General features: G+C 44.1%; 1 protein-coding gene across 9 annotated transcripts in view; it reads left to right on the top strand.

Annotated features, from left to right (window-relative positions):
* Positions 1-26,779, top strand: part of LOC109902923 (clathrin coat assembly protein AP180) — a 69,779-nt gene that overhangs the window by 25,109 nt on the left and 17,891 nt on the right. For all 9 annotated transcript variants that reach the window (XM_031786520.1, XM_031786522.1, XM_031786528.1 and 6 more), the window contains exons 3-10: positions 5,003-5,145; positions 9,856-9,931; positions 10,168-10,270; positions 13,285-13,378; positions 14,235-14,346; positions 14,534-14,640; positions 14,753-14,794; positions 26,471-26,532. In XM_031786520.1, the coding sequence (XP_031642380.1) occupies positions 5,003-5,145; positions 9,856-9,931; positions 10,168-10,270; positions 13,285-13,378; positions 14,235-14,346; positions 14,534-14,640; positions 14,753-14,794; positions 26,471-26,532 (739 nt within the window). The remainder of the gene's footprint in view (positions 1-5,002; positions 5,146-9,855; positions 9,932-10,167; positions 10,271-13,284; positions 13,379-14,234; positions 14,347-14,533; positions 14,641-14,752; positions 14,795-26,470; positions 26,533-26,779) is intronic.

Genomic DNA, 26,779 nt, shown 5'->3' with positions numbered 1-26,779 from the left:
TGGGGTTTCTGGATAATTTGACCTGTTCTGCTTGGGGACGAGGTCTATAAATAACATGGGCCTTTCATGGTCCGTTCATGTGCAGTGAAACATGATCTTTAGGGTCCATGCCAGATACTAGAGCACTCATAGAAACAGGACCTTTTAAATGGTTTGCTTTAATGGTTTGATTTGCTGGTGTATCTGACACCAGTCAATATGGACATACTGAAGAGAGTGTACGGCATATATTGAAATCCTTATTTTCGAATCTATTTGTATCGCCCAATTGATTGCATGTTATACGCTTGGTGATACACTGTATGTGGAATGGGGTAAATTGGGACGTGAGATATCAGGTAAACGTGTGATTCTGTGTAGTCTGGCACTACTATGTTATGTCTATAACTGTTGCAGTGAAAATATACCTGTAACATGTTCTGCAAAAGTATTTTACTGCAACCTTATGAGAGATTTCTAGTTGCCAAGGAAACAGTCATCCCCATTTGCACTCTAAACCCATTTATAAATAAAGACTCAATACATTTCCTGTGTGAGTTAGTGTGCACATGCATGTATGGTATATTGGTGTGTGTGCATGTGCTTATGTGTGTGACTTTGTGTGTCCCTTTTGTGTCCTGTGGCACCAGTATCACTTTCAGCTATTGATGAATGAAATGGGTCTGTTCGATTCAGAGTTTGGCACAAGGACATATGGCAGGGTGTTGTGGTATCGTTTTCACTGGCAAGTGACCCGACACGATATCGGTCAATAGAACACACACACATGCACGCACACACACACACACACACACATACAGTACATACATACATACATACGTACGTACATACGTATGTACTGTACATAGCTCTACAATAAAAGCTGTGTCAATGAGAGCTCATAGGATGAGTAGCAAGCGCCATGTCTGTGTTTAGCCTTTGTCTGAACCCGTGCTTAGAGTAAGCAACCTCAATGTTAAGTTCCAGTCACATTGTAACACTACACTTGCATCAAAGATGAAGAAGTGATGAAAGCACAGTGTGAGCGGCAGTATGGCAGTGTGATGATGATGCTGTCAGTGTGAGCGGCAGTATGGCAGTGTGATGATGCTGCTGTCAGTGTGGGCATGGATGTTCTCTGTCTTGTCATGCATAATAGCAGCAGAGTGCGTTGTGTGATTGCAATTTTCCAGTCAGCATTGCGGCTATTCGACTGACACACTGAGCCCTGGTGTAAGCGATGGAGAATGGATGATGGAGGATGGATGATGGATGATGGATGCATTTGAGGTAGAGTAGTAGTATCTTTGACGCTGATAGGTTTCTCTGCCTACTCCTCCCCCTCATTGCCTTTGTTCACGTACAGCACGAGGATGAGATTATGTCAGACCCATGATGTTCCTCTTCTGCTCGCTCTACTGCACGATGACGCCTCAGGGGGTGGGGCTTTATGAATATGGCAGAAGGGCTGTGTGTAGTATGTTTAGTAGTAGAGATGCATTTCCCTACGCTTGTGTGAATGAATAACCTTGCCTAAATCCTGAAAGCGTATACATCTTAGCTCAGCAGGCTAACATTGCCTTACTGTGCAGACACCCTGTCTGCGCTAGTCAGCTAGTTATACATGTCTGTGTGTGTGTGATAATGTGTGTGCGCGTGTGGGGTGTGTATATCTTTGTGTGAGCGTGTATATTTGTGTGTGTGTGTGTGTGTGTGTGCGTGCGAGGTACATACTAACTGAACTAAATGTGTGTATCTGAGTATGTGTTGTCTCTCTGCTGCAGAATGATGGGGCCATTGAGTAGTGTCTGGTGCAGTGGGGAGATGGGGATGTGACTATTACCGTAATCACTGCCAAGGCTGCTGCTATTACTGCCACCACTTTCCCAACTGGCACTGCAATTACTGCTGCCACTGCTCTTCCTCTATGGCTCCCTACGGAAAACATACTGCTCTGGTTGCTTCTTCCAAGGCGAATAATCTAATTTGTGGCTTTTTATGATGTTATCTCAAGAGCTCAGTGCCCACCCAGTGAATAGATTATGTTTTAAATCTTAGGCAGTGAAATGGTCCCATAATGTGGCATTAGTAGGATTTCAAGAAAATACAAGATTCAAGTTTTCACTAACACCCTTGTCACATTGACTGCTCCTCCTTATTCCAATATGACTAGGCTTTTTCAAATAGGCAATTATATTTGATCCATGACAGGAATCTTTATGATCCCTCCTCCTTCCTGTGTTGGCTCCAGTAGTGTCACAGTAGTGATTCACCCTGTCTGTCTCATGCAGGTACACTACATGGAAGTAGTCCCTAATAACTAGGGCAGTGTTACTGCTGCTATGACAACATTGTCTAAGTGAATGCATGACTGTGTGTGCATACTCATGTGTTTGTATTTGCATAGTTTGAGTAGCTACTGTACATCCCTTGTGGGTCTATGCAACACGTATGGGACTTTGTGAGTAGGGGATATTTGTGAAATTGCTGTGTGCATAATTACATACACACATACACACACACTCACACACTCACACACACACTCTATATCTCTCTCTTTCTCATCTCTCAGTATGAATTATTGAGAGAGCGGGAGGGAGAGCTGTGCTGAGACAGTGAGTCAGGGCTGCTGTTTGCCCGGCTGAGGTTCCTGCTGCTCAGCATCTCAATCAGAATAGCTCAGCCCTGAGTCACATTTCTCCTCATCTCTAACCCGCCCTTTCTCTCTCTCTATGCTCTCTTCCTCCTCTTTCTCACTCTCTCCATCTACTCTCTCCATTCGCTCTCTATCTCGCTGCTTTCTCTCTCTGCTCCCTCTCTTTTGTTTCTCTCTCTCCGTTCTCTCTCTCTCTAAAATTAATTGAAATGATCTCTCTCTACCTTCCTGTCTCTCCTCTCATATCTGTAGATCTCTGGTAATGTATTATTGTGGCCACTCTGGCCGTTATGTGGATCCTGCTGACCATAGTTGATGTCTATGTGAGAAAAAAACAGACTTCGTCATAGTCTATCTCTGGACTTGTTGTGCTCTGATATGTTGCTCTGGGAACAGCACTTGTTACTTCCTGTGCCCAGATAATCCAGAGGAAGCAGCAGGATTGGTCTAACAAGGCAATGGGATTAGCCACAATGATTAGAGCAAGGTCAGGTAATTAACGATGCTGGATTTATTATCAGTGTAATGATGCCTGGGGGACCCTCTTTGTTTGTCATTCAACTTCATCCTATCCAACCTGCACGGTTGTGAGTCTTCATTTGTGGTGGTTTGGTGAATGCCAAGGCTCTCTTGCTCAAACACAGATTTGAGGAACCCGGGTGACTCAGCTTTGAACCACAATCGGTCACTGGCTTGGTTTGGGTCTCTGTGAGGAATCGAGGTGAAGTCACCATTGGTTAGCCCCTAAGAATTGCCCCCGACGTTATGCGTAGCCTTTGGCCCAGAGGTATCCATGGGTTTCTGTTTGTGTGTATGTGTCTGTTTGTTGGTGTATAGATGATCTGAGTCGGTGTTTTAACTTGGTCATTGTGTGTTTGCCCATGTGTTTTCTATGTCTGTTTGTGTGCGGCTCAGTGTGTGTATGTTGAGAGAGAAGGAAAGAGTGAAAGAGAGAGGCATATAAAGAGAGAGAAACAGAGGAGGTGGGAAACAGGCTGCTGACTCATCAATCCCTCAGGGATGATCTTTCTCACTCTATGTGTGTGTGTTTTATGTGTGTGTGTGTGTGTGTGTAGGTGCACACGCGTGTGTGTGCCTGCGTGCTTCAGTATGTGTAATACCTACATATTCGTATGTGTGTGGGTTAACGTATGTTGGTATACACACGCAAGAGGCACCCTACCTCACTTGGAGGGGACGTCCACACCATTCATGATGATACCATGACGCTAAAAGGCTGAAGGGAGACATCACTGTAACATGTCTGTGACAGAACCCTGGCCTTCAGAGCATCCCTCTCCTCTTTATTCATCTCTCTATCACTGCCTCCCCCCTTCTCTCTACCACGCCCTCCGTCCCTGCCTCATTGTGCACTATATAAATATATCCAACCTTCCTGTCCATCTCAATTGTGCCTCTAAATCTTTATTGAGTGCAGGAAGATCTTGTTACAACAAATCAAAATGACAGAAGTGTTTTGGACGTGGGTGGGCTGCATTGGTAATTTCGGGTGTGTAAAGTCAGAAAGGGGAAATGCAGTACCAGTCTCTCAGCTTGATCTGTCTGTTGGCAGAGTGACAGAGATATTTTGTACTGTGTGTGCCTCACTTCTTCTCCCATGCAGGACTTGATAGCTATGACCTATTTTCTGTTCTCAGAGCGAGTTCCTCCCTCTGTCTGAGCCGCAAACTCATCTGCAATATCTCATATATCAGGTGTTTATATCAGTCATTTACATGAGGAATGTAACCGAAAACTACCAAGCGCGACTGACGAATCCTTACTATCCCGCCACAGTAAATAGATTTTCTCTGAGCACATGTTGGCTGATTTGTGTTGGTGAGGGGGAGGCAGAACAGCTTGAAATTTCCCACCCTGTCTGTCTGCTCAGATGGCACCACCACTCTCTCTGGCTCTCTGTCTCTCTAGCTCTGCCCTGAGTGATGCCTTTCTCTCACACTTGTAGGGAAATTCCTCTCTCTTCTCCTCACTCTGTGCCTGTGTCAGTGTGACCCGGGTGATTAAAGGAAACTATTGACAAAAGGATGCTCTGTCTGTCTGTCAGTTCAGGACCAATGTAAGTATTTCCAGGAAGCAGAAGATCTGGACTAAAGCAATACAGCCGGAGGGGAAATACGTAGTCAAAATGACAGAGATTACACTCCATGTAAAGTACTTGGGAGAGTTTGTAACCTATTTGTAGCCTTTGTAACCTGTTTTGTAGTGTGTAACCTCTCATTGTTGCTGTTCGCTCAGACCGGATCGAGGTACGAATTGACCAAGCCTGATTATGTATGGGGATTGTACATTACATGTATGGGAAAAATGTAATTAAGCACTGTATTTCTCTTCATTATTCTCCCTCAGACCTGATTGAGGCCACCAAGGAGTCTAATGTGAACATCCCACAGATGGCGGACACGTTGTTTGAGAGGGCCACCAATGCCAGCTGGGTGGTGGTGTTCAAGGCCCTGATCACTACGCATCACATGATGGTCGCTGGCAATGAGGTGAGTGAAAGCCAGCATCACCACTACTGTTCCTATGGGAGGGACTGTATTTAAAAAGGCTGAGATGTGATTGGCTCTTTTTTTTATATATATATATACTTTGGTTAATTGGACATGCTGAGTTTTTAGTTGGCCAACCCTCCTCCTGGAGAGGTACTGGGTGTGTAGGCTTTAGCTCTTTCCCTTCTTTAACATGTCATATTCTAGTAATCAGCTACCCATCAAGACCTTGATTAGCTGAATCGGGTGTGTTAAAGAAGGGCTGGAGCACAAACCTGCATACCCAGTAGCTTGTTCTGCTCTGGCGGGTTTAAGGTTAGATGATAAGCCTGTTTGTCTGGATACACTTCCTAATATTGAGTTGCTCCCATTTTGCCCTCAGAACAGCCTCAATTCATTGGGGCATGGACTTTACAAGGTCTCTAAAGCATTCCACAGGGATGCTGGCCCATGTTGACTCCAATGATTCTCACAGTTGTGTCAAGTTGGCTGATAGTCGATCTCTAGTCCAAATAGCTCATTCCATCTCATCTCACAGATGCTCAATTGGAATGAGATCTGGTGACGGGGGCAGGCCAATGCAGTAAGCTGAATTCACTGTCTCGGTCGTGGAACCACTCCTGGATACTCCTAGCCTTGTGGCCTTGGGCGTGAATTATCCAGCTGAAAAATGTCATTTGCAGATCTCAAAAATCTCTAATTGAAGTGGATTTAACAGGTGACATCAATAAGGGATCATAGCTTTTACCTGGTCAATCTATGTCATGGAAAGAGCAGGTGTTCAGTCAGCCATTTAGGTATTCAGTAATTCCATCCTTCATCCTGACCTCCATTGTTATGTCACTGGGGTCAATCAGGGGTAACACAGTCAGATAAGCAGATGTTCTGTTTACTGCCTGTTTAGCCTGTCTAGTCTGTCTATGGCCACACTGAGATAATGGATGGAGGGGAGGGAGAGAGAAAGAGAGAGAGAGAGAATAGGAGAGAGAGAGAGAGAGAGAGAGAGAGAGAGAGAGAGAGAGAGAGAGAGAGAGAGAGAGACTAAACATCAGCTCCATAGCCAACTTCCACAAAGCTGTGAACGATCTGAGAGACAAGGTAAGGTAAATCAAAAGGAACATCAAATTCAACATACCAATTAGGATCTGGCTAAAAAATACTTGAATCAGTCATAGAGCCCATTGCCCTTTATGGTTGTGAGGTCTGGGGTCTGCTCACCAACCAAGATTTCACAAAATGGGACACCAAATTGAGACTCTGCATGCAGAATTCTGCAAAAATATCCTCCAAGTACAACGTAGAATGCCAAATAATGTATGCAGAGCAGAATTAGGCCGATAGCCACTAATTATCCAAATCCAGAAAAGAGACGTTAAATTCTACAACCACCTAAAATGAAGTGATTCCCAAACCTTCCATAACAAAGCCATCACCTACAGAGAGATGAACCTGGAGAAGAGTCCCCTAAGCAAGCTGGTCCTGGGGCTCTGTTCACAAACACAAACACACCCCACAGAACCATTTGTACATTGTTACAACACTGTATATATACACTGCTCAAAAAAATAAAGGGAACACTTAAACAACACAATGTAACTCCAAGTCAATCACACTTCTGTGAAATCAAACTGTCCACTTAGGAAGCAACGCTGATTGACAATAAATGTCACATGCTGTTGTGCAAATGGAATAGACAACAGGTGGAAATTATAGGCATTTAGCAAGACACCCCCAATAAAAGAGTGGTTCTGCAGGTGGGGACCACAGACCACTTCTCAAGTTCCTATGCTTCCTGGCTGATGTTTTGGTCACTTTTGAATGCTGGCGGTGCTTTCACTCTAGTGGTAGCATGAGACGGAGTCTACAACCCACACAAGTGGCTCAGGTAGTCCAGCTCATCCAGGATGGCACATCAATGCGAGATGTGGCAAGAAGGTTTGCTGTGTCTGTCAGCGTAGTGTCCAGAGCATGGAGGCGATACCAGGAGACAGGCCAGTACATCAGAAGACGTGGAGGAGGCCGTAGGAGGGCAACAACCCAGCAGCAGGACCGCTACCTCCGCCTTTGTGCAAGGAGGAGCAGGAAGAGCACTGCCAGAGCCTTGCAAAATGACCTCCAGCAGGCCACAAATGTACATGTGTCTGCTCAAACGGTCAGAAACAGACTCCATGAGGGTGGTATGAGGGCCCGACGTCCACAGGTGGGGGTTGTGCTTACAGCCCAACACCGTGCAGGACGTTTGGCATTTGCCAGAGAACACCAAGATTGTCAAATTCGCCACTGGCGCCCTGTGCTCTTCACAGATGAAAGCAGGTTCACACATTTGACAGACGTGACAGTCTGGAGACACCGTGGAGAACGTTCTGCTGCCTGCAACATCCTCCAGCATGACCGGTTTGGCGGTGGGTCAGTCATGGTGTGGGGTGGCATTTCTTTGGGGGGCCGCACAGCCCTCCATGTGCTCGCCAGAGGTAGCCTGACTGCCAGTAGGTACCGAGATGAGATCCTCAGACCCCTTGTGAGACCATATGCTGGTGCGGTTGGCCCTGGGTTACTCCTAATGCAAGACAATGCTAGACCTCATGTGGCTGGAGTGTGTCAGCAGTTCCTGCAAGAGGAAGGCATTGATGCTATGGACTGGCCCGCCCGTTCCCCAGACCTGAATCCAATTGAGCACATCTGGGACATCATGTCTCGCTCCATCCACCAACGCCACGTTGCACCACAGACTGTCCAGGAGTTGGCGGATGCTTTAGTCCAGGTCTGGGAGGAGATCCCTCAGGAGACCATCCGCCACCTCATCAGGAGCATGCCCAGGCATTGTAGGGAGGTCATACAGGCATGTGGAGGCCACACACACTACTGAGCCTCATTTTGACTTGTTTAAAGGACATTACATCAATGTTGGAACAGCCTGTAGTGTGGTTTTCCACTTTAATTTTGAGTGTGACTCCAAATCCAGACCACCATGGGTTGATAAATTTGATTTCCATTGATAATTTTTGTGTGATTTTGTTGTCAGCACATTCAACTATGTAAAGAAAAACGTTTTTTTCTTTAATCAGAATATTTCATTAATTCAGATCTAGGATGTGTTATTTTAGTCTTCCCTTTATTTTTTTGAGCAGTGTACATAATATGACATTTGTAATGTCTTTATTCTTTTGAAACTTCTTTATGTGTAATGTTTACTGTTCATTTTTATTGTTAATTTCACTTTTGTATATTATCTACCTCACTTGCTTTGACAATGTTAACACGTTTCCCATGCCAATAAAGCCCCTTGAATTTAATTTAATTGAGAGAGAGAGAGAGAGGCAGGTGCAGGGCGATCACAAAGAGCTGTATCATGTCGAGCAGACACACTGTGATAATGAAATTAAACTCAGTGTCTGTGGATCAGAAATCAATGAGGAAGAGGACATGTGCACTTCTGTTGCCATTGGTGACACAGGGTTACTGGCTTTTTGAATAGGTCTCTTCATTCATATGCCCTTCCCCCCACCATTATTAATCTCATCACAGTGTGTGTGTGTGTGTGTGTGTATATGTATGTGCGTGCATCTGTGTGCATGTTTGTGTGTGTGGGTGTGTATTTGACTGGCCAGTGAATTTACAGCCCCTCAGCATACATTTTCCCAGAGCCGTATGTGTAGAGACAGATGTGTGGGGTTTAGCTCAACGTCTGGAGTGTGTCTGTTGTTATGAGACTGTACACTGTCTGAAAGAGGGAGGAGGAGAAGGCGTGTACTACAGTATGTTTTACACCAGATAGGTGCAGTGAAATGTGTTGCTTTATAGGGTCAGACATAGTAGTACAGCACCCCCAGAGCAAATGAGGGTTAAGTGCCTTGATCAAGGGCAATTCAGCCGATTTTTCACATAGTCAGCTTGGGTATTTGAACCAGCAACCTTTCAGTTACTGGTCCAACACTCTAATCGCTAGGCTACCTGCCGCTCCCAGAGAGGACCTCTCATTTATTTCACCTCATTAAACTGGGCTTAAGAGTGTAAATTAAGAGTGTAAATGAAAACCCAGGTGTGTATGTGTGTGTGCGTGCACATATCATGTGTATAGGTGTGTGTGTGTGTGTGTGTGTGTGTGTGTGTGCAGAGTATGATATTCTTGTCATGTTTCACAATTCCTCCATAGAAGCCTATTTGCCATTAAGGTATTATTGTTTAGTGGGTGATACATTCTGTATTTGAGCTGAAGCATTCTCATTCTCACCCTCCCACTCAGGCGCTGTTTTCTCTGATGTTGGCTCTCTGTAATCAATTAAGCTGCAGCACGATCATATCACGCTTTTCACATGAATTCCAGTTCTTCCTCAACACAATTATGTGTTTATAATATGAAACAGCTCCTCTGAAATTTACATCGAATCCATTTCCTTTTGTGACTCATTCAATCCTTTGAAGGTAATTATCTTTTGAAGGCAGTTGTGTGTTTGTGTGCGAGTGTTTGTGTGTGTTTTAATATGTGTATGTGTTTTAATACCTGCCAAAATGTCTGGTTCTTTAGCATAACAGACTCAATCATTTGTTGAGCTGGTTTGTTGTTTTAGTGTATTGATCATGTCTCCTCTGACTGGTGTGTATTCTCTCTCTCTCTCTCTCTCTCTCTCTCTCTCTCTCTCTCTCTCTCTCTCTCTCTCTCTCTCTCTCTCCATCTCTCGCTCTCTCTCTCTCTCTCTCTCTCTTCCTCAGAGGTTCCTCCAGTTCCTTGCCTCCAGGAACACCCTCTTCAACCTCAGTAACTTTCTGGACAAAACTGGCTCCCATGGTGAGTTAACACTTGCTCCGGCAGCCCCTTCCCTCGATGGGTTTACCAAACAACCAGCTCTGATGTCGAGTCAAGCTGTCACCCAGTGTGATCAGTGTAAAAACTGTGTCCATGGTGATTAATATGGGCTCCCATGGCCATGTAAACTGGTTTCTCGGGTGATGGAAATGGTACTCTGTGAGGTGTTGTTTCTATGGAGACGTGGAGGTGACATTGGCCTGTTGTTCCTCCCCCAGGCTACGACATGTCCACGTTTATCAGACGCTACAGCCGGTACCTCAACGAGAAGGCGTTCGCCTACAGACAGATGTCCTTCGACTTTGGCAGAGTGAAGAAGGGGTGTGTTGTCTCTCAATAACTCTGTCTATCCTCTCCATCAGTGCTGCTCTTCTCTTTATGGCTTTTTTAAAAGGACAATCAAGCTTCAAATAGAGCAAAACACACAGTCTAGCTGCAATATACAAGATATATTTTGACCCCTCACCCTCCCACCCCCTCAGAATCATATATACCGAACAAAAATGTAAAAACGCAAGATGTAAAGTGTTGGTCCCCTGTTTCATGAGGTGAAATAAAATATTCCAAGAAATGTTCCATATGCATAAAAAACATATTTCTCTCAAATTTTGTTCACAAATTTGTTTACATGCCTGTTAGTCAGCTTTTCTCCTTTGCCAAATAATACATCCACCTGACAGTTGTGGCATATCAAGAAGCTGATTAAACAGGATGATCCTTACACAGGTGCACCATGTGCTGGGGACAATAAAAGGCCACTCTAAAATGTGCAGTTTTGTCACACAACACAATGCCACATATGTCTCAAGTTTTGAGGGAGTGTGCAATTGGCATGCTGACTGCAGGAATGTCCAACAGAGCTATCGCCAGAACTGAATGTTAATTCCTCTACCATAAGCCGCCTCCAACGTCGTTTTAGAGAATTCGACAGTACGTCAAACCCGCCTCACAACCACAAACCACGTGTAACCTGGCCAGTCCAGGACCTCCACATCTGGCTTCTTCACCTGCAGGATTGTCTGAGGCCAGCCACCCAGACAGGATGAAACTGAGGAGTAGTTCTGTCTGTAATAAAACCCTTTTTTGGGGGAAAACTCATTCTGACTGGCTGGGCCTGGCTCCACAGTGGGTGGGCCTCGCTCCAAAGTGCCCTCCTAGGCCCACTCATGGCTGCGCTCCTGCCCAGTCACATGAAATCCATAGATTAGGGCCTAATGAATTTATTTCAATTGAGTGATTTCCTTAAATCAAATCAAATCAAATTTTATTGGTCACATACACATGAATAGCAGATGTTAATGCGAGTGTAGCGAAATGCTTGTGCTTCTAGTTCCGACCATGCAGTAAAATCTAACAAGTAATCTTACAAATTCACAACAACTACCTTATACACACAAATACACACAAATGTAAAGGGATGAAAAATAATATGTACATGTAAATATATGGATGAACGATGTTTTCTTTTTATAATCCGTGATTGACTGTAGACCCTGCCACATACGCCTCATGTTTGAGCCGTTGAATTGCGACTCTACTTTGTCTCTGTACTGATGCTTTGCTTGTTTGATTGCCTTGCGGAGGGAATAGCTGCACTGTTTGTATTCGGTCGTGTTTCCAGTTGCCTTGTCATGACTAAAAGCGTTGGTTCGCGCTTTCAGATTCGCGCGAATGCTGCCATCAATCCACGGTTTCTGGTTAGGGAAGGTTTTAATGGTCACAGAGGGAACGACATCTCCAATGCACTTGCTAATAAACTCGCTCACCGACTCAGCGTATATGTCAATGTTATTGTCTGAGGCTATCCGGAACATATCCCAGTCCACGTGATCGAAGCAATCTTGAAGCGTGGAATCCGATTGGTCAGACTAATGTTGTATTGACCTGAGCACGGGCGTTTCCTGTTTTAGTTTCTACACGGCTGTGGCTATAATCAAAGATAATTCTCTTGGAAGATAATGCATTAGCATTTCATTGTAAGGAATTTTAGTTTGGGTGAACTGTAACTCAGTAAAATAGTTGCAAATGTTGCATTTATATTTTTGTTCAGTATAAAAACATAGAAATATATTTATATTCTATTTCTCATAGAGACAACACTTGGCAGAATCACAGCCACCTGACCTGTCTGTCAGTCTCAGGGGTCAGTAGGTGGGAGTGATTAATCTTAAAGCCAGTCTGTTTGGTCTGTTTCACAAGCGTTCCCGGAAGTATCGCGATGCTGTGCCTCTGGGTTTAGAAACTCTGTGATTGCTCTGTGGGTGAGGGCAGAGTGAGTGGGCTGTCCATGCCTGTGCCTGTACAGAAACAGACAGATGAATATAGACTACACAGTCTGAATACAGACAGTGAGCTATTACTTAGGCTCCTGTCCAGACTGTTGCGTTTTGCTGGCAGAAACAAGGTCCCACAGCACAGTCTGTGCCAGCAATGCGACAAACAGACAGAACAGTCAGGTGTGCAGATAGAGCTCTGACCTAGTGTCTCATGTCATGTGTCTTACCTAAAGGAGCTAAGAAGCTGGATCCGTCTAAAGCTGTTGCTGTCTTAGTGTTGCGTCACAAGGCCTTGGCCTTGGCAGATCTCTAGTGATAATATAATTACAAATGCCACTTAGCAGAAGCCTTCAAAGCCACTAACAATACAGTGAGTGTATAAGTCTTTAGTATGTGCATGTGATCCCTGCAAGAATTGAATAATATATGTCATTTTAGCCAAGGCAATTTACAGTATATTCATGCATCCATACATATGGGTGGTCCTGGGAATCAAACCCATAATCCTGGTGTTGCACGCACCATGCTCTACCAACTGAGCCATTCAGGACCACAGGACACTCCCTTTGTTTTGCTAGCACCTGTCTACAGTACTTCCTTATAGATTCAATGTCCCAGAGGTCTATATGTTATTTATCCCAATGTAGAGAGTATTAAGTTGTTTCCTCTCATCTCATATTGCTGGGAAAAGAAATGGCGGCACATTATTGTATGCTCCACAATGTTTGTAATGGATCTTACACCTATGTGTTCGTCAATAGACCTTCATTAGGGTTTAACTCATCATACTGTATCAAGAAAGATTTTTTGTATTGATCTGCTAATGGGAAATTTGACTACACCAGATAATACAAACAAGTACCAATACACCCGGCACAGAAACAACAATGAAAATATAGACAACGTAAAAAAAAAATCACATCATCAACACAAACAACTGGATTAAAAACTCTCCACAATATTTTTTTAATGGACCTCAAACCAACATTCAGGCTTTTCTCATACTCATACCGTTGTCGTTGCTCCTGTGTCCTCTGTCTGTCTGTCTGTCTGTCTCAGAGCTGAGGGGGTGATGAGGACGATGCCCGTAGAGAAGCTGTTGAAAGGAATGCCCACTCTGCAGAGCCAGATAGACGCCCTGCTGGAGTTTGATGTGAGTATGATGATGAGAAAGATTTTTGCATCTGTTAGTAAGGGCATTTTTGTTTTTGCCTTTTTTTTGTCACATTATATTTATTGTGATTGTTGGGCCACCTTCTGTTATTTCCCATGCCTAAACATAATCCTAAACCAGAGCTCTCCAACCCTGTTCCTGGAGAGCTGCCCTCCTGTAGGTTTAGGCTCCGACCCCAGTTGTAACTAACCTGGTTCAGCTTATCAACCAGCTAATTATTAGAGTCAGGTGTGCTAGATTAGGGTTTGAGCGAAAACCTACAGAACGATAGCTCTCCAGGAACAGGGTTGGGGAGCGCTGACCTAAACTACTTGGCAACTCAACCCAAATAGTAGTGGTGTAAAGTACTTAAATAAAAATACTTCTAAATACTACTTTAGTAGTACTTTTACATTTACTCTTCTTATTTTCTAAAGAAAATAATATACTTTTTACTCCATACGTTTTCCCTGACACCCAAAAGTACATTTCGAATGCTTAGCAGCACAGGAAAATGGTCCAATTCATGCACTTATCAGGAGAACATCCCTGCTCATCCCTACTGTCTCTGATCTGGCAGACTCATTAAACACACATGCTTAGTTTTTAAATGATGTTGGAGTGTAGTCCTGGCTATCCATACATTTAAAAAACAAGACAATGGTATATTTAAAACCAAATACTTTAAAACTATTACTCAAATCTTTTTTACTGGGGGACTTTCACTTTTACTAGAGTCATTTCCTATTAAGGTTTCTTTGCTTTTCCTCAAGTTTGACAATTGGGTACTTTATCCACATATGAACTCAAATCTCCCATCCTCAGTGTGATCTACTCTCACCTTGTTTATCTATAGGTCCATCCCAATGAACTGACCAATGCTGTGATCAACGCGTGCTTCCTCCTGATGTTCAAAGACCTGATCAAGTTATATGCCTGCTACAATGACGGGATCATCAATGTATTAGGCAAGGCTCGACCGTTTTCTTCTACTTCCTGGGACAATAATCATGTCTTTTTATATTTGATGAATATTACAGGTTTAATTGTATTCAAGACATGGAAATAGATGTGGTCCTGTTCATTTGATGTAATAGTAATGTCTCAATGGTTCTTGTGTAACAATAAACATGTTCATCCCCTTTTTCCTCACAGAGAAATTTTTCCAGATGAAGAGAGGACAGTGCAAAGACGGGCTGGAGATCTACAAGAGATTCTTGACACGGATGACCAGGGTTTCTGAGGTCTTCAAAATTGCTGAGGTAAAAGACAAACCCAGCAATACACTTTACTGTTTAAAAGTTCAATCCACAGCCAGTATGACAAGCATGGTATATGGAGGCTCAGCTGAAATGTCGACATCTTTTTTTACAGACCATAGGAATTGACAAAAATGATATCCCGGAGCTCACTCAGGTAAGTCCTGTTTGACCTTTTAAGCCTAATTTCCCAAATTTTCACTGGGATGATACACTTTCTCCTAATCTACTAACATTGTATTCACATTGTACTTACATTGTACCAGCATTGCATCTCAGTGTTATGGTTTTCTTTAACCTGGGGTAGCATGCGTTTTGGACATAGCCCACAACTTAGAAATCTCTTCTCTATCAGCATTGACCAATCAGAATATATATATTGGTCCTTTTTTTGGACAAGCAGCCCTGGCCAATCACAGTCATGTACAGAGTTGACAGGTCATTGTCTACCTGACCAATGGTGAGCTTTTCATAGAATTGGGGCGTATCCCTTTGATCCACTCTGCCCCCCTCTCTTCTTACTTCCAGAGGTGCAGCTTGATCTTACAGGCTGAGAGTGTGAGTAGTGTGTCGTACATACAGCTTGCCTTTGGGTCATGGCTAGAAGGGATGCAGCTTTTGTCAAATTGACGTCAAAAGTAGATTTTTGTTGTTGTTGCTAAACCTAACCCTAACCCTTTTCCTAACCTTAACCTAATTATCCTAGCCTGCTGCGTAAGTTCTCCTCACCTTCTACAAAGAGTCAAATCTGACAAAAGCTGAATGCCGTCTAGTCAAAACCTCGCTTTTGGGGAGCAAAGCAGCCTATAGGAAATTGAATAACAACACGGAACTCTCTTGAATCCATTGAACTGCAAATACAGCAGATACTCTTGGATGAAGTTGGATGTCAACAGCCTGATCTCATAGACTAGGCATAACATAGTAAATGTAAATCCAGGACACCCAAAATATGTATCATATGTTACGTTTCGTATGATTAAACAAGGCAAAAATGAAAATACAGTGGTTGGTCGGTCGGGTACGTCGGTCGGGTGGGTGGGTGGATGGATGGGTGGATGTATAATGTGAATGTGTAGCAACCCAAAGGTTTCGCATTTGAATCTCATCACGGACAACTTTATAATGTTAGCTAATTAGCAACTTTGCAACTAATTACTACGTTTGAGCTACTTTGCAACTACATAGCATGTTAGCTAACCCTTCCGCTTTAACATAACTTTTAACCCTAACCCCTAACTTCTAGCCTAACTAACATTAGTAACCTAGCTAAAGTTAGCATTAGCCACTAGCCACCTAGCTAACATTAGCCACAACTAATTGGAGTTCGTAACATATCATCCATTTTGCAAATTTGTGACATATTGTACGAATTGCAATTCGTAACATATTCTACACATTTAAATTCGTAACATATACAAATTGTAATTTGTAACATATCATATATGAAATGGATGACAGACATCCATACATACCATATGAAACGTAACATACCATACTAATTGGAGTGTCCCAGATTTACATTTACTATGTTACGTCTACCTATGAGTCCAGGTTGATGTGATTGAGGAAACAGATTGGAGAAGTCGCAATACTTAGCTATTTCGCTGATAGCTAAAATCTGAGCTAACATTGGTTTTAGCTCAACAATTGTATCGTAATTCACCAGAATGTCACTTTAGAGTTTCCATAATGTCAAAATTACCTGAGATGGTATTTGAAATCCCATGGGCAGTATAAATCCCTGAAGTAAGGAGAAGATGGCAGCATCGCGACTAGCTCTTAGAAAACTTTGCAGTATTTAGTTTTTTTATGTACTATTTTTTACATTATTAGCACAGGAAATGTTTTGTGTCATGACATACAGCCAGGAACAACTATTGGATATACATTTTTTAAATTTTATTTTATCCATTATTTTACCAGGTAAGTTGACTGAGAACACATTCTCATTTGCAGCAATGACCTGGGGAATAGTTACAGGGGAGAGGAGGGGGATGAATGAGCCAATTGTAAACTGGGGATTATTAGGTGACCGTGATGGTTTGAGGGTCAGATTGGGAATTTAGCCAGGACACCGGGGTTAACACCCCTACTCTTACGATAAGTGCCATGGGATCTTTAATGACCTCAGACTGTCAGGACACCTGTTTAACGTCCCATCCGAGAGACGGCACCCTACACAGGGCAGTGTCCCCAATCACTGCCCTGGGGCATTGGGATATTCTTTAGACCAGTGGAAAGAGTGCCTCCTACTGGCCCTCCAACACCACTTCCAGCAGCATCTGGTCTCCCATCCAAGGAATGACCAGGACCAACCCTGCTTAGCTTCAGAAGCAAGCCAGCAGTGGTACCAGAACTATCAAGGAATATGACTTCCCTGGAGCAGATCTTTTGTTCACTCTTCCCAGAGCAATTGAACTTATTCCAGAGGCCGACCCAAAACATCACCGGCGGAGGAGAGGCACTCGAGGCGACCTGCTGGTTCGACATAGGAGGCTCGCACACCACCCACCGCTTTTGAGTATATTACTTGATAATTTTCCGTCTTTGGATAGCAAAGTTGATGAGCTTAGAGCAAGGATTTCTTTCCAGAGAGACGTCAGGGCCTGTAACATACTTTGTTTCACGGAAACATGGCTCTCTCGGGATTCTCTGTCAGAGTCGGTAAAGCCAGCAGGATTCTCAGTACATCGCGCAGACAGAAATAAATATCTCTCCTGAAAGCAGAAGGGCGGAGGGGTTTGTTTCATGATTAACGACTCATGGTGTAATTCTAGAAACATACAGAACTCAAGTCATTTTGTTCACCCGACCTAGAATACCTTATATCTCCCAAGGGAAATCTCCTCCGACATCGCCACGCCCATTTACATCCCACATCATGCCGAAATCTCGACAGCCCTCAAAAAACTTCACTGGACTTTAGGCAAACTGGAAGCCACATATCCTGAGGCTGCATTTATTGTAGCTGGGGATTTTAACAAAGCAAATCTGAGGAGTAGGCTGCCAAAGTTCTATCAACATATTGACTGTCCTGCTCGTGCTACTAAGACTCTCGACCATTGCTATTCAAACTTCCGGAATGCTTACAAGGCCCACCCCCGCTGCCCTTTTGGCAAATCTGACCACGACTCTATCTTGCTCCTCCCGTCCTATAGGCAGAAACTCAAACAGAAAGTGCCCATGCTTCGTACTATTCAACGCTGGTCTGACTAATCGGAACCCATGCCTTTTGATAATGTGGACTGGGATATGTTCCAGGTAGTTTGCGAAAATAATCTAGATGCATACACAGACACGGTGACTGAGTTCATAAGGAAGTGTATAGGAGATGTAGTACCCACTGTGACTATTAAAACTTACCCTAACCAGAAACCATGGATAGATGGTAGCATTCACGTGAAACTGAAACCATGGAAAGACGACTGGTAATATGTCAGAATATAAACAGTGTAGTTATTTACTCCCCAAGACAATCAAACAAGCTAAACGTCAGTATAGAAATAAAGTGGAGACAAAATTCAACAGCTCAGACACGAGACGTATGATGTGGCAGGGACTACAGACAATCACGGACTACAAAAGGAAAACCAGCCACGTCGCTGAGAGCGACGTCTTGCTTCTGGACAGGCTAAACACATTCTTCACACGCTTTGAGGATAACACAGTGCCACCGACGCGGCCCACTACCAAGGACTGTGGGCTCTCCTTCTCCGTGGCTGACGTGAGTAAAGCGTTTAAACGTGTTAACCCTCGCAAGGCTGAAGGCCCAGACGGCATCCCTAGCTGTGTTCTCAGAGCGTGCACAGAACAGCTGACTGGTGTGTTTACGGGCATATTCAATCTCTCCCTATCTCCCTATCTGTGCACACATGCTTCAAGATGGCCACCATTGTTCCTGTACCCAAGAAGGCAAAGGTAACTGAACTTAATGACTATCGCCCCGTAGCACTCACCTCTGTCATCATGAAGTGCTTTGAGAGACTAGTCAAGGATCATATCACCTCTACCTTACCTGCCACCGTAGACCCACTTCAATCTGCTTACCGCCCCAATAGATCCACAGATGATGCAATCGCCATCACTCTGCACACTGCCCTATCCCATCTGGACAAGAGGAATACCTATTGAAGAATACTGTTTATTGACTATAGCTCAGCATTCATCACCATAGTACCCTCCAAGCTTATCATTAAGCTCGAGGCCCTCGGTCTGAACCCCGCCCCGTGCAACTGTGTCCTGGACTTCCTGACGAGCCGCCCTCAGGTGGTGAAGATAGGAAACATCGCCTCCACTCTGCTGATCCTCAACACTGGGTCCCCACAAGGGTGCATGCTCAGCCCCCTCCTGTACTCCCTGTTCACCCATGACTGCGTGCCCAAGCACACCTCCAACTCAATCATCAAGTTTGCAGACGACACAACAGTAGTAGGCTTGATTGCCAGTGATGACGAGACAGCCTACGGGGAGGAGGTGAAGGCTCTGGGAGTGTGGTGGCTAGAAAACAACCTCTCACTCAATGTCAACAAAACAAAGGAGATGATCGTAGACGTCAGGCAACAGCAGAGGGTGCACCCCCCTATCTACATCAACGGGACTGCAGTGGAGAAGGTGGAAAGCTTAAAAGTTCCTTGGGGTACACATCACTGACAAGTGATGGACCACCCAAACAGACAGTGTGGTGATGAAGGCGCAACGGAGCATCTTCAATCTCAGGCGGCTAAAGAAATTTGGCTTGACACCTAAAACCCTCACACTTTTTTACAGATGCACAATTTAAAGCATCCTGTCAGGCTGTATCACCGCCTGGTGCGGCAACTGCACCGCCCGCAACCGCAAGGCTCTCCAGAGGGTAGTTCAGTCTGCCCAATGCATTACCGGGGGCAAACTACCCACCCTCCAGGACACCTACAGCACCTGATGTCACAGGAAGGCCAAAAAGATCATCAAAAACATCAACCACCCAAGCCACTGCCTGTTCACCCTGCTATCATCCAGAAGGCGTGGTCAGTACAGGTGCATCAAAGCTGGGACCGAGAGACTGAAAAACAGCTTCTATCTCAAGGCCATCAGACTGTTAAACAGCCATCACTAGCACATTAGAGGCTGCTGCCTATAGGCATAGACTAGGAATCACTGGCCACTTTAAGGAATGGAACGCTTGTCACTTTGATAATATTTACATATCTGGCATTACTCATCTCATATGTATATACTGTTTTCTATACTATTCTACAGTATCTTAGTCACTTAATGTTTACATATCTGGCATTACTCATCTCATATGTATATACTGTTTTCTATACTATTCTACGGTATCTCATTCACTTATTAATGTTTACATATCTTGCATTACTCATCTCATATGTATGTACTGTTTTCTATGCTATTCTACTGTATCTTAGTCCGTTCCGCTCTGACATCACTGGTCCATATGTATATAGTCTTAATTCATTCCTACTTAGATTTGTGTGTATTGGTATATGTTGCGTAATTTGATTGATATTTCTTGTTAGATATTACTGCACTGTCGGAGCTAGAAGAACAAGCATTTCGCTACACCCGCAATAACATCTGCTAATCACGTTTATGTGACCAATCAAATTTGATTTGATTCGTAGCTCACTATGTGTCCCAACCACTCCCTATAACCCTTCCTTTTGGCCCTATAAAGCTTTAATGTTTGCATATCTGAAGCTCAACCCCCACACTGCTTTTACCTTTTCAGACCCGTCAGCTTTCCAAACATCGAATGGGTTGAGGCCAAGGGGAAGGGGTACACTCTCACTCATCAACATTATGTAATGTAAAATCACAGCCTTGGGCAGATGCAGATCTGCAGGGGGTTTGACCACACTAACATGCATGATTGGTTGGACTACTAGCCAACCGAGAGGGTGGTGGGATGTGAAATGGGGGGTTGGGCTTACTATCATGTCATGGTATTACTCTAAAGAGGAGCTGGTTAAAGCATGGTAATGATACATTGAATCATGACTGTGAGTTTGGGGGAGTTGTTGAGCATGGATTAGGGTTGAAAGCCCTGTGTGTGTGGTTGGATTTTAAGTCCATTGGCTAACTGGCAGATTGACTGGTTAGCATTATGTCACAGTTTGGACATTCTGGTTGCTCCTTATTGTGTAGAGAGATTCCTGTCATATTCCTTGCACTATTACTATTACTAGTTGTTTATAAACTGTCAAATGAAATGACTGGCTCATAGAACAATATATGTGTCTCCATGTATGTTTGTATGCATGTGGTGGAGAGGCAAACTAGAAAGCCTACATAGACTGTGTCTAGACTTGGTTCCTTCTTAGGCAGTAACCTTTAAGGCTCTTTCTTATGCAGTATCGTTTTAGGGATGCTGTCCTGGCCTAGAGGTGTGATCGATTAGACTCCAAGTGCCAGTGCTTAGGCAGCTGAGACAAGGGACGCTCCACAATAAGTTCTGCTGAATTCTCTGTCCCATGAGTCACCATTTGGGCAGCTAAGCGACCTGGTGATTTAGCGGTAGCTATTCGAGATCGAATAAGAAAGCCATAGAATTAGTTGAGCGAAATGAAAACAAATCATGCCATTTCACCGGATGTTATATATTTCTCTTATTACTTGGATTTACCTGAAATCCATAAGCGTGTGTATTGTATTATTCTCTGTTGTAAGGAAACAGCAGCCTCTTATCTATGACAGATAGACCGATATGTCAATTCCAGGTGGATCTTGATGATCCCACAGTGCTGTAGGGAATACAAAAGCATTGGAACGGCATGAAGCAGGGAAATAACATATTTGCACCCGTCTACGATGTTTGTGGCTGTGCATTGTCTGTAATAGCATCTAAATAGATTTTATTAGCGTCTAATCATCAGATCTCTTAACCCCTCTTTGGAGTGCATCGTTTGGCAGAGGCAAATGCTGAGTAACGATTTACATTACGGCCATCGTCATAATGCATTCATGACATATATACATGCACATTATACGCGTACTGTAGGCTGAACAGAATCTAGGACATTCTAGGAGAAAACTGTTCCAATTCATATAGTCGTTATTTTCCTTTGATTGCTCAGTGAAGATGCTTAGAAAGTCATTACAGCGATATCACTGCCAACAGTGTAGAGCAGACCCTCCCTAAATGTACCTAAATGTTCCCTGAACAGCTTGAGACACCTGTTTAATACAAAGACCCCTGTGGGTCCGTACGTGGCCCAATTGGGCTCTGGAAGTGATGGAACTGTCACTCCTCCCTCTGGAAGCTCTGTGACAGTCAATCACACACCTGGGTTGTTTTCAATAGGCACGAAATGGAAAAATCTGTCCAAAACTAAGTTAAATTGGGAGGTGTTATCTGAATGTGTCTGATGAGAAACGCTGGTTTTTCGTTGTTTTGCTACGGTGTGACCTAATAAAAATAGAGAGGTCAGTACACTACTACTGGTACTTAGTTCTGAAATGGGCCGTTCCTCTTTCATATTGAAAAGGCCTCCGAGGCCTCTTTACATTTCAGGCACAATTACCTAGAATACCAAGACATTTATTGGGTTATCAGAGGAAGTAGACCAAGGTAAATGGGCAGGAAAACAATAGTGATTTAAGAGGGAAGTGTGTGAGATTTGGCTGGCCCATTTAGCTGTGACAGCGTACACGTGGCTTGCTAGATGCTAACTGCTTAGCCTATCAGGTGTACTGCCATCTGTGGCTGTGCAGCATGTTTTGCTATGATGTGTTTACAGTCTGTCTGTAAGTTTGAGAATGCAGTATAACTGCATTGATGGAAGCGTTGTTCTTTAACATACTCATGACTAGTTTACTACATTTAAGTTATGAATGGACTGAACTGCTTTGTGAAAGACATTTTGAAGTGGCACACAATTAGCATTGTTTTCCTATTGTAGGAATTGGAATTGCCCCAATGTGATCATTCTATATGTCCCGATGTGATAATTGTTAGGCCCAGTGTACCCTGTTAGCTCCAATGTGATAATTGTTTGTATATCCCCTGATAGCTCCAATGTGATAATTCTGTGTCCACTGTTAGACCCAGTGTACCCTGTTAGCTCCAATGTGATAATTCTTTGTATATCCCCTGATAGCCCCAATGTGATAATTCTTTGTGTGTACCCTGTTAGCACCAATGTGACCATTCTCTGTGTTCCCTATTAGCCCCAATGTGACCATTCTCTGTGTTCCCTATTAGCCCCAATGTGACCATTCTCTCTATTCCCTGTTAGCCCCAATGTGACCATTCTCTTTATTCCCTGTTAGCCCCAATGTGACCATTCTCTTTATTCCCTGTTAGCCCCAATGTGACCATTCTCTGTGTTCCCTATTAGCCCCAAATGTGACCATTCTCTGTGTTCCCTATTAGTCCCAATGTGTCCATTCTCTTTGTTCCCTGTTAGCCCCAATGTGACCATTCTCTTTGTTCCCTGTTAGCCCCAATGTGACCATTCTCTTTATTCCCTATTATATCTAATGTGACCATTCTCTGTGTTCCCTATTAGATCTAATGTGACCATTCTCTTTGTTCCCTGTTAGCCCCAATGTGACCATTCTCTTTATTCCATGTTAGCCCCAATGTGACCATTCTCTTTATTCCCTGTTAGCCCCAATGTGACCATTCTCTTTATTCCATATTAGCCCCAATGTGACCATTCTCTGTGTTCCCTATTAGATCTAATGTGACCATTCTCTATATTCCCTGTTAGCCCCAATGTGACCATTCTCTTTATTCCCTGTTAGCCCCAATGTGACCTTTCTCTTTATTTCCTGTTAGCCCCAATGTGACCATTCTCTTTATTCCCTGTTAGCCCCAATGTGACCATTCTCTTTATTTCCTGTTAGCCCCAATGTGACCATTCTCTTTATTCCCTGTTAGCCCCAATGTGACCATTCTCTTTATTTCCTGTTAGCCCCAATGTGACCATTCTCTTTATTTCCTGTTAGCCCCAATGTGACCATTCTCTTTATTCCCTGTTAGCCCCAATGTGACCATTCTCTTTATTCCCTGTTAGCCCCAATGTGACCATTCTCTTTATTTCCTGTTAGCCCCAATGTGACCATTCTCTTTATTTCCTGTTAGCCCCAATGTGACCATTCTCTTTATTCCCTGTTAGCCCCAATGTGACCATTCTCTTTATTCCCTGTTAGCCCCAATGTGACCATTCTCTTTATTCCATATTAGCCCCAATGTGACCATTCTCTGTGTTCCCTATTAGATCTAATGTGACCATTCTCTATATTCCCTGTTAGCCCCAATGTGACCATTCTCTGTCCCCTGTTGGGCCCAATGTGACCATTCTCTGTCCCCTGTTGGGCCCAATGTGACCATTCTCTGTCCCCTGTTGGGCCCAATGTGACCATTCTCTGTCCCCTGTTGGGCCCAATATGACCATTCTCTGTCCCCTGTTGGGCCCAATATGACTATTCTCTGTCCCCTGTTGGGCCCAATGTGACCATTCTCTGTCCCCTGTTGGGCCCAATGTGACCATTCTCTGTCCCCTGTTGGGCCCAATGTGACCATTCTCTGTCCCCTGTTGGGCCCAATGTGACCATTCTCTGTCCCCTGTTGGGCCCAATGTGACCATTCTCTGTTCCCTGTTGGGCCCAATGTGACCATTCTCTGTCCCGTGTTGGGCCCAATGTGACCATTCTCTGTCCCCTGTTGGGCTCAATGTGACCATTCTCTGTCCCCTGTTGGGCCCAATGTGACCATTCTTTGTGTCAGACCTCCTCTGGCTCTTCTTCTCATCCCTCTATGTTTCCCTCCAGACCCTTTATCAAGTCAAGTGTCATCACCTGTCAAGAGCTCCCCTGATACTCTGTGTGCCCTGACATAAATTATTTGTATATCCCCTGATAGCCCCAATGTGATAATTCTTTGTGTGTACCCTGTTAGCCCCAATGTGACCATTCTCTGTGTTCCCTATTAGCCCCAATGTGACCATTCTCTGTGTTCCCTATTAGCCCCAATGTGACCATTCTCTCTATTCCCTGTTAGCCCCAATGTGACCATTCTCTTTATTCCCTGTTAGCCCCAATGTGACCATTCTCTTTATTCCCTGTTAGCCCCAATGTGACCATTCTCTGTGTTCCCTATTAGCCCCAAATGTGACCATTCTCTGTGTTCCCTATTAGTCCCAATGTGTCCATTCTCTTTGTTCCCTGTTAGCCCCAATGTGACCATTCTCTTTATTCCCTATTATATCTAATGTGACCATTCTCTGTGTTCCCTATTAGATCTAATGTGACCATTCTCTTTGTTCCCTGTTAGCCCCAATGTGACCATTCTCTTTATTCCCTGTTAGCCCCAATGTGACCATTCTCTTTATTCCCTGTTAGCCCCAATGTGACCATTCTCTTTATTCCATATTAGCCCCAATGTGACCATTCTCTGTGTTCCCTATTAGATCTAATGTGACCATTCTCTATATTCCCTGTTAGCCCCAATGTGACCATTCTCTTTATTCCCTGTTAGCCCCAATGTGACCATTCTCTTTATTTCCTGTTAGCCCCAATGTGACCATTCTCTTTATTCCCTGTCAGCCCCAATGTGACCATTCTCTTTATTTCCTGTTAGCCCCAATGTGACCATTCTCTTTATTCCCTGTTAGCCCCAATGTGACCATTCTCTTTATTTCCTGTTAGACCCGAAGTGACCATTCTCTTTATTTCCTGTTAGCCCCAATGTGACCATTCTCTTTATTCCCTGTTAGCCCCAATGTGACCATTCTCTTTATTCCCTGTTAGCCCCAATGTGACCATTCTCTTTATTTCCTGTTAGCCCCAATGTGACCATTCTCTTTATTTCCTGTTAGCCCCAATGTGACCATTCTCTTTATTCCCTGTTAGCCCCAATGTGACCATTCTCTTTATTCCCTGTTAGCCCCAATGTGACCATTCTCTTTATTCCATATTAGCCCCAATGTGACCATTCTCTGTGTTCCCTATTAGATCTAATGTGACCATTCTCTATATTCCCTGTTAGCCCCAATGTGACCATTCTCTGTCCCCTGTTGGGCCCAATGTGACCATTCTCTGTCCCCTGTTGGGCCCAATGTGACCATTCTCTGTCCCCTGTTGGGCCCAATGTGACCATTCTCTGTTCCCTGTTGGGCCCAATATGACCATTCTCTGTCCCCTGTTGGGCCCAATATGACTATTCTCTGTCCCCTGTTGGGCCCAATGTGACCATTCTCTGTCCCCTGTTGGGCCCAATGTGACCATTCTCTGTCCCCTGTTGGGCCCAATGTGACCATTCTCTGTCCCCTGTTGGGCCCAATGTGACCATTCTCTGTCCCCTGTTGGGCCCAATGTGACCATTCTCTGTCCCCTGTTGGGCTCAATGTGACCATTCTCTGTCCCCTGTTGGGCCCAATGTGACCATTCTTTGTGTCAGACCTCCTCTGGCTCTTCTTCTCATCCCTCTATGTTTCCCTCCAGACCCTTTATCAAGTCAAGTGTCATCACCTGTCAAGAGCTCCCCTGATACTCTGTGTGCCCTGACATAAATCTTCCCTTGTGTCTTCATGTTTTACCGTTGAACATTTCCCCAGGGTCCTCCAGAGACCTGGAAAGTTACTGGGTGTGCAGGCTTTTGTTCCAGCCCAGCACCATCACACCAGTAGTACAAATAATCAACTAATTATGGTATTTTTCAATCTAAGCCTACTGGACTGGAATAAAAGCCGGCACCACCAGTAGCTCTCTTGGTTCAAAGTTGGAGACTCCTGCTCATAACCTGTGTGTCTGATCCATGTACTGTACGGTATACCATAGCCCTGTGGCGCCTGTAGTAATATGTTGCCCATCTCTTCTCGTTCTCCAGGCCCCTGAGAGTCTCCTGCAGTCCCTGGAGACTCACCTGAACACTCTGGAGGGGAAGAAGCCGTAAGTACCAACCACACTCTCCACCAACCACACTTGAATCCTTACCCCATGGGCGTCTTTGTAACCAGGGCTACTTGGGAGTGGGACTACTTTACTTCCTATTTACTTCACATTTGAGAATTCAGCAATCTCAGTACAGTACATATGCATGCACACACGTTGGGTTTTAAAAAGTCTGTGGGGTAAATAAATAAAGAACACACACCCTAAAGGTGAAACAGAAAGTCATACTGGGGGTGGCAGGTAG

This window comes from Oncorhynchus kisutch, linkage group LG13, assembly GCF_002021735.2.
Source record: "Oncorhynchus kisutch isolate 150728-3 linkage group LG13, Okis_V2, whole genome shotgun sequence".
Taxonomy (NCBI): domain Eukaryota; kingdom Metazoa; phylum Chordata; class Actinopteri; order Salmoniformes; family Salmonidae; genus Oncorhynchus; species Oncorhynchus kisutch.
This window is presented reverse-complemented; position numbering and strand designations above follow the sequence as displayed.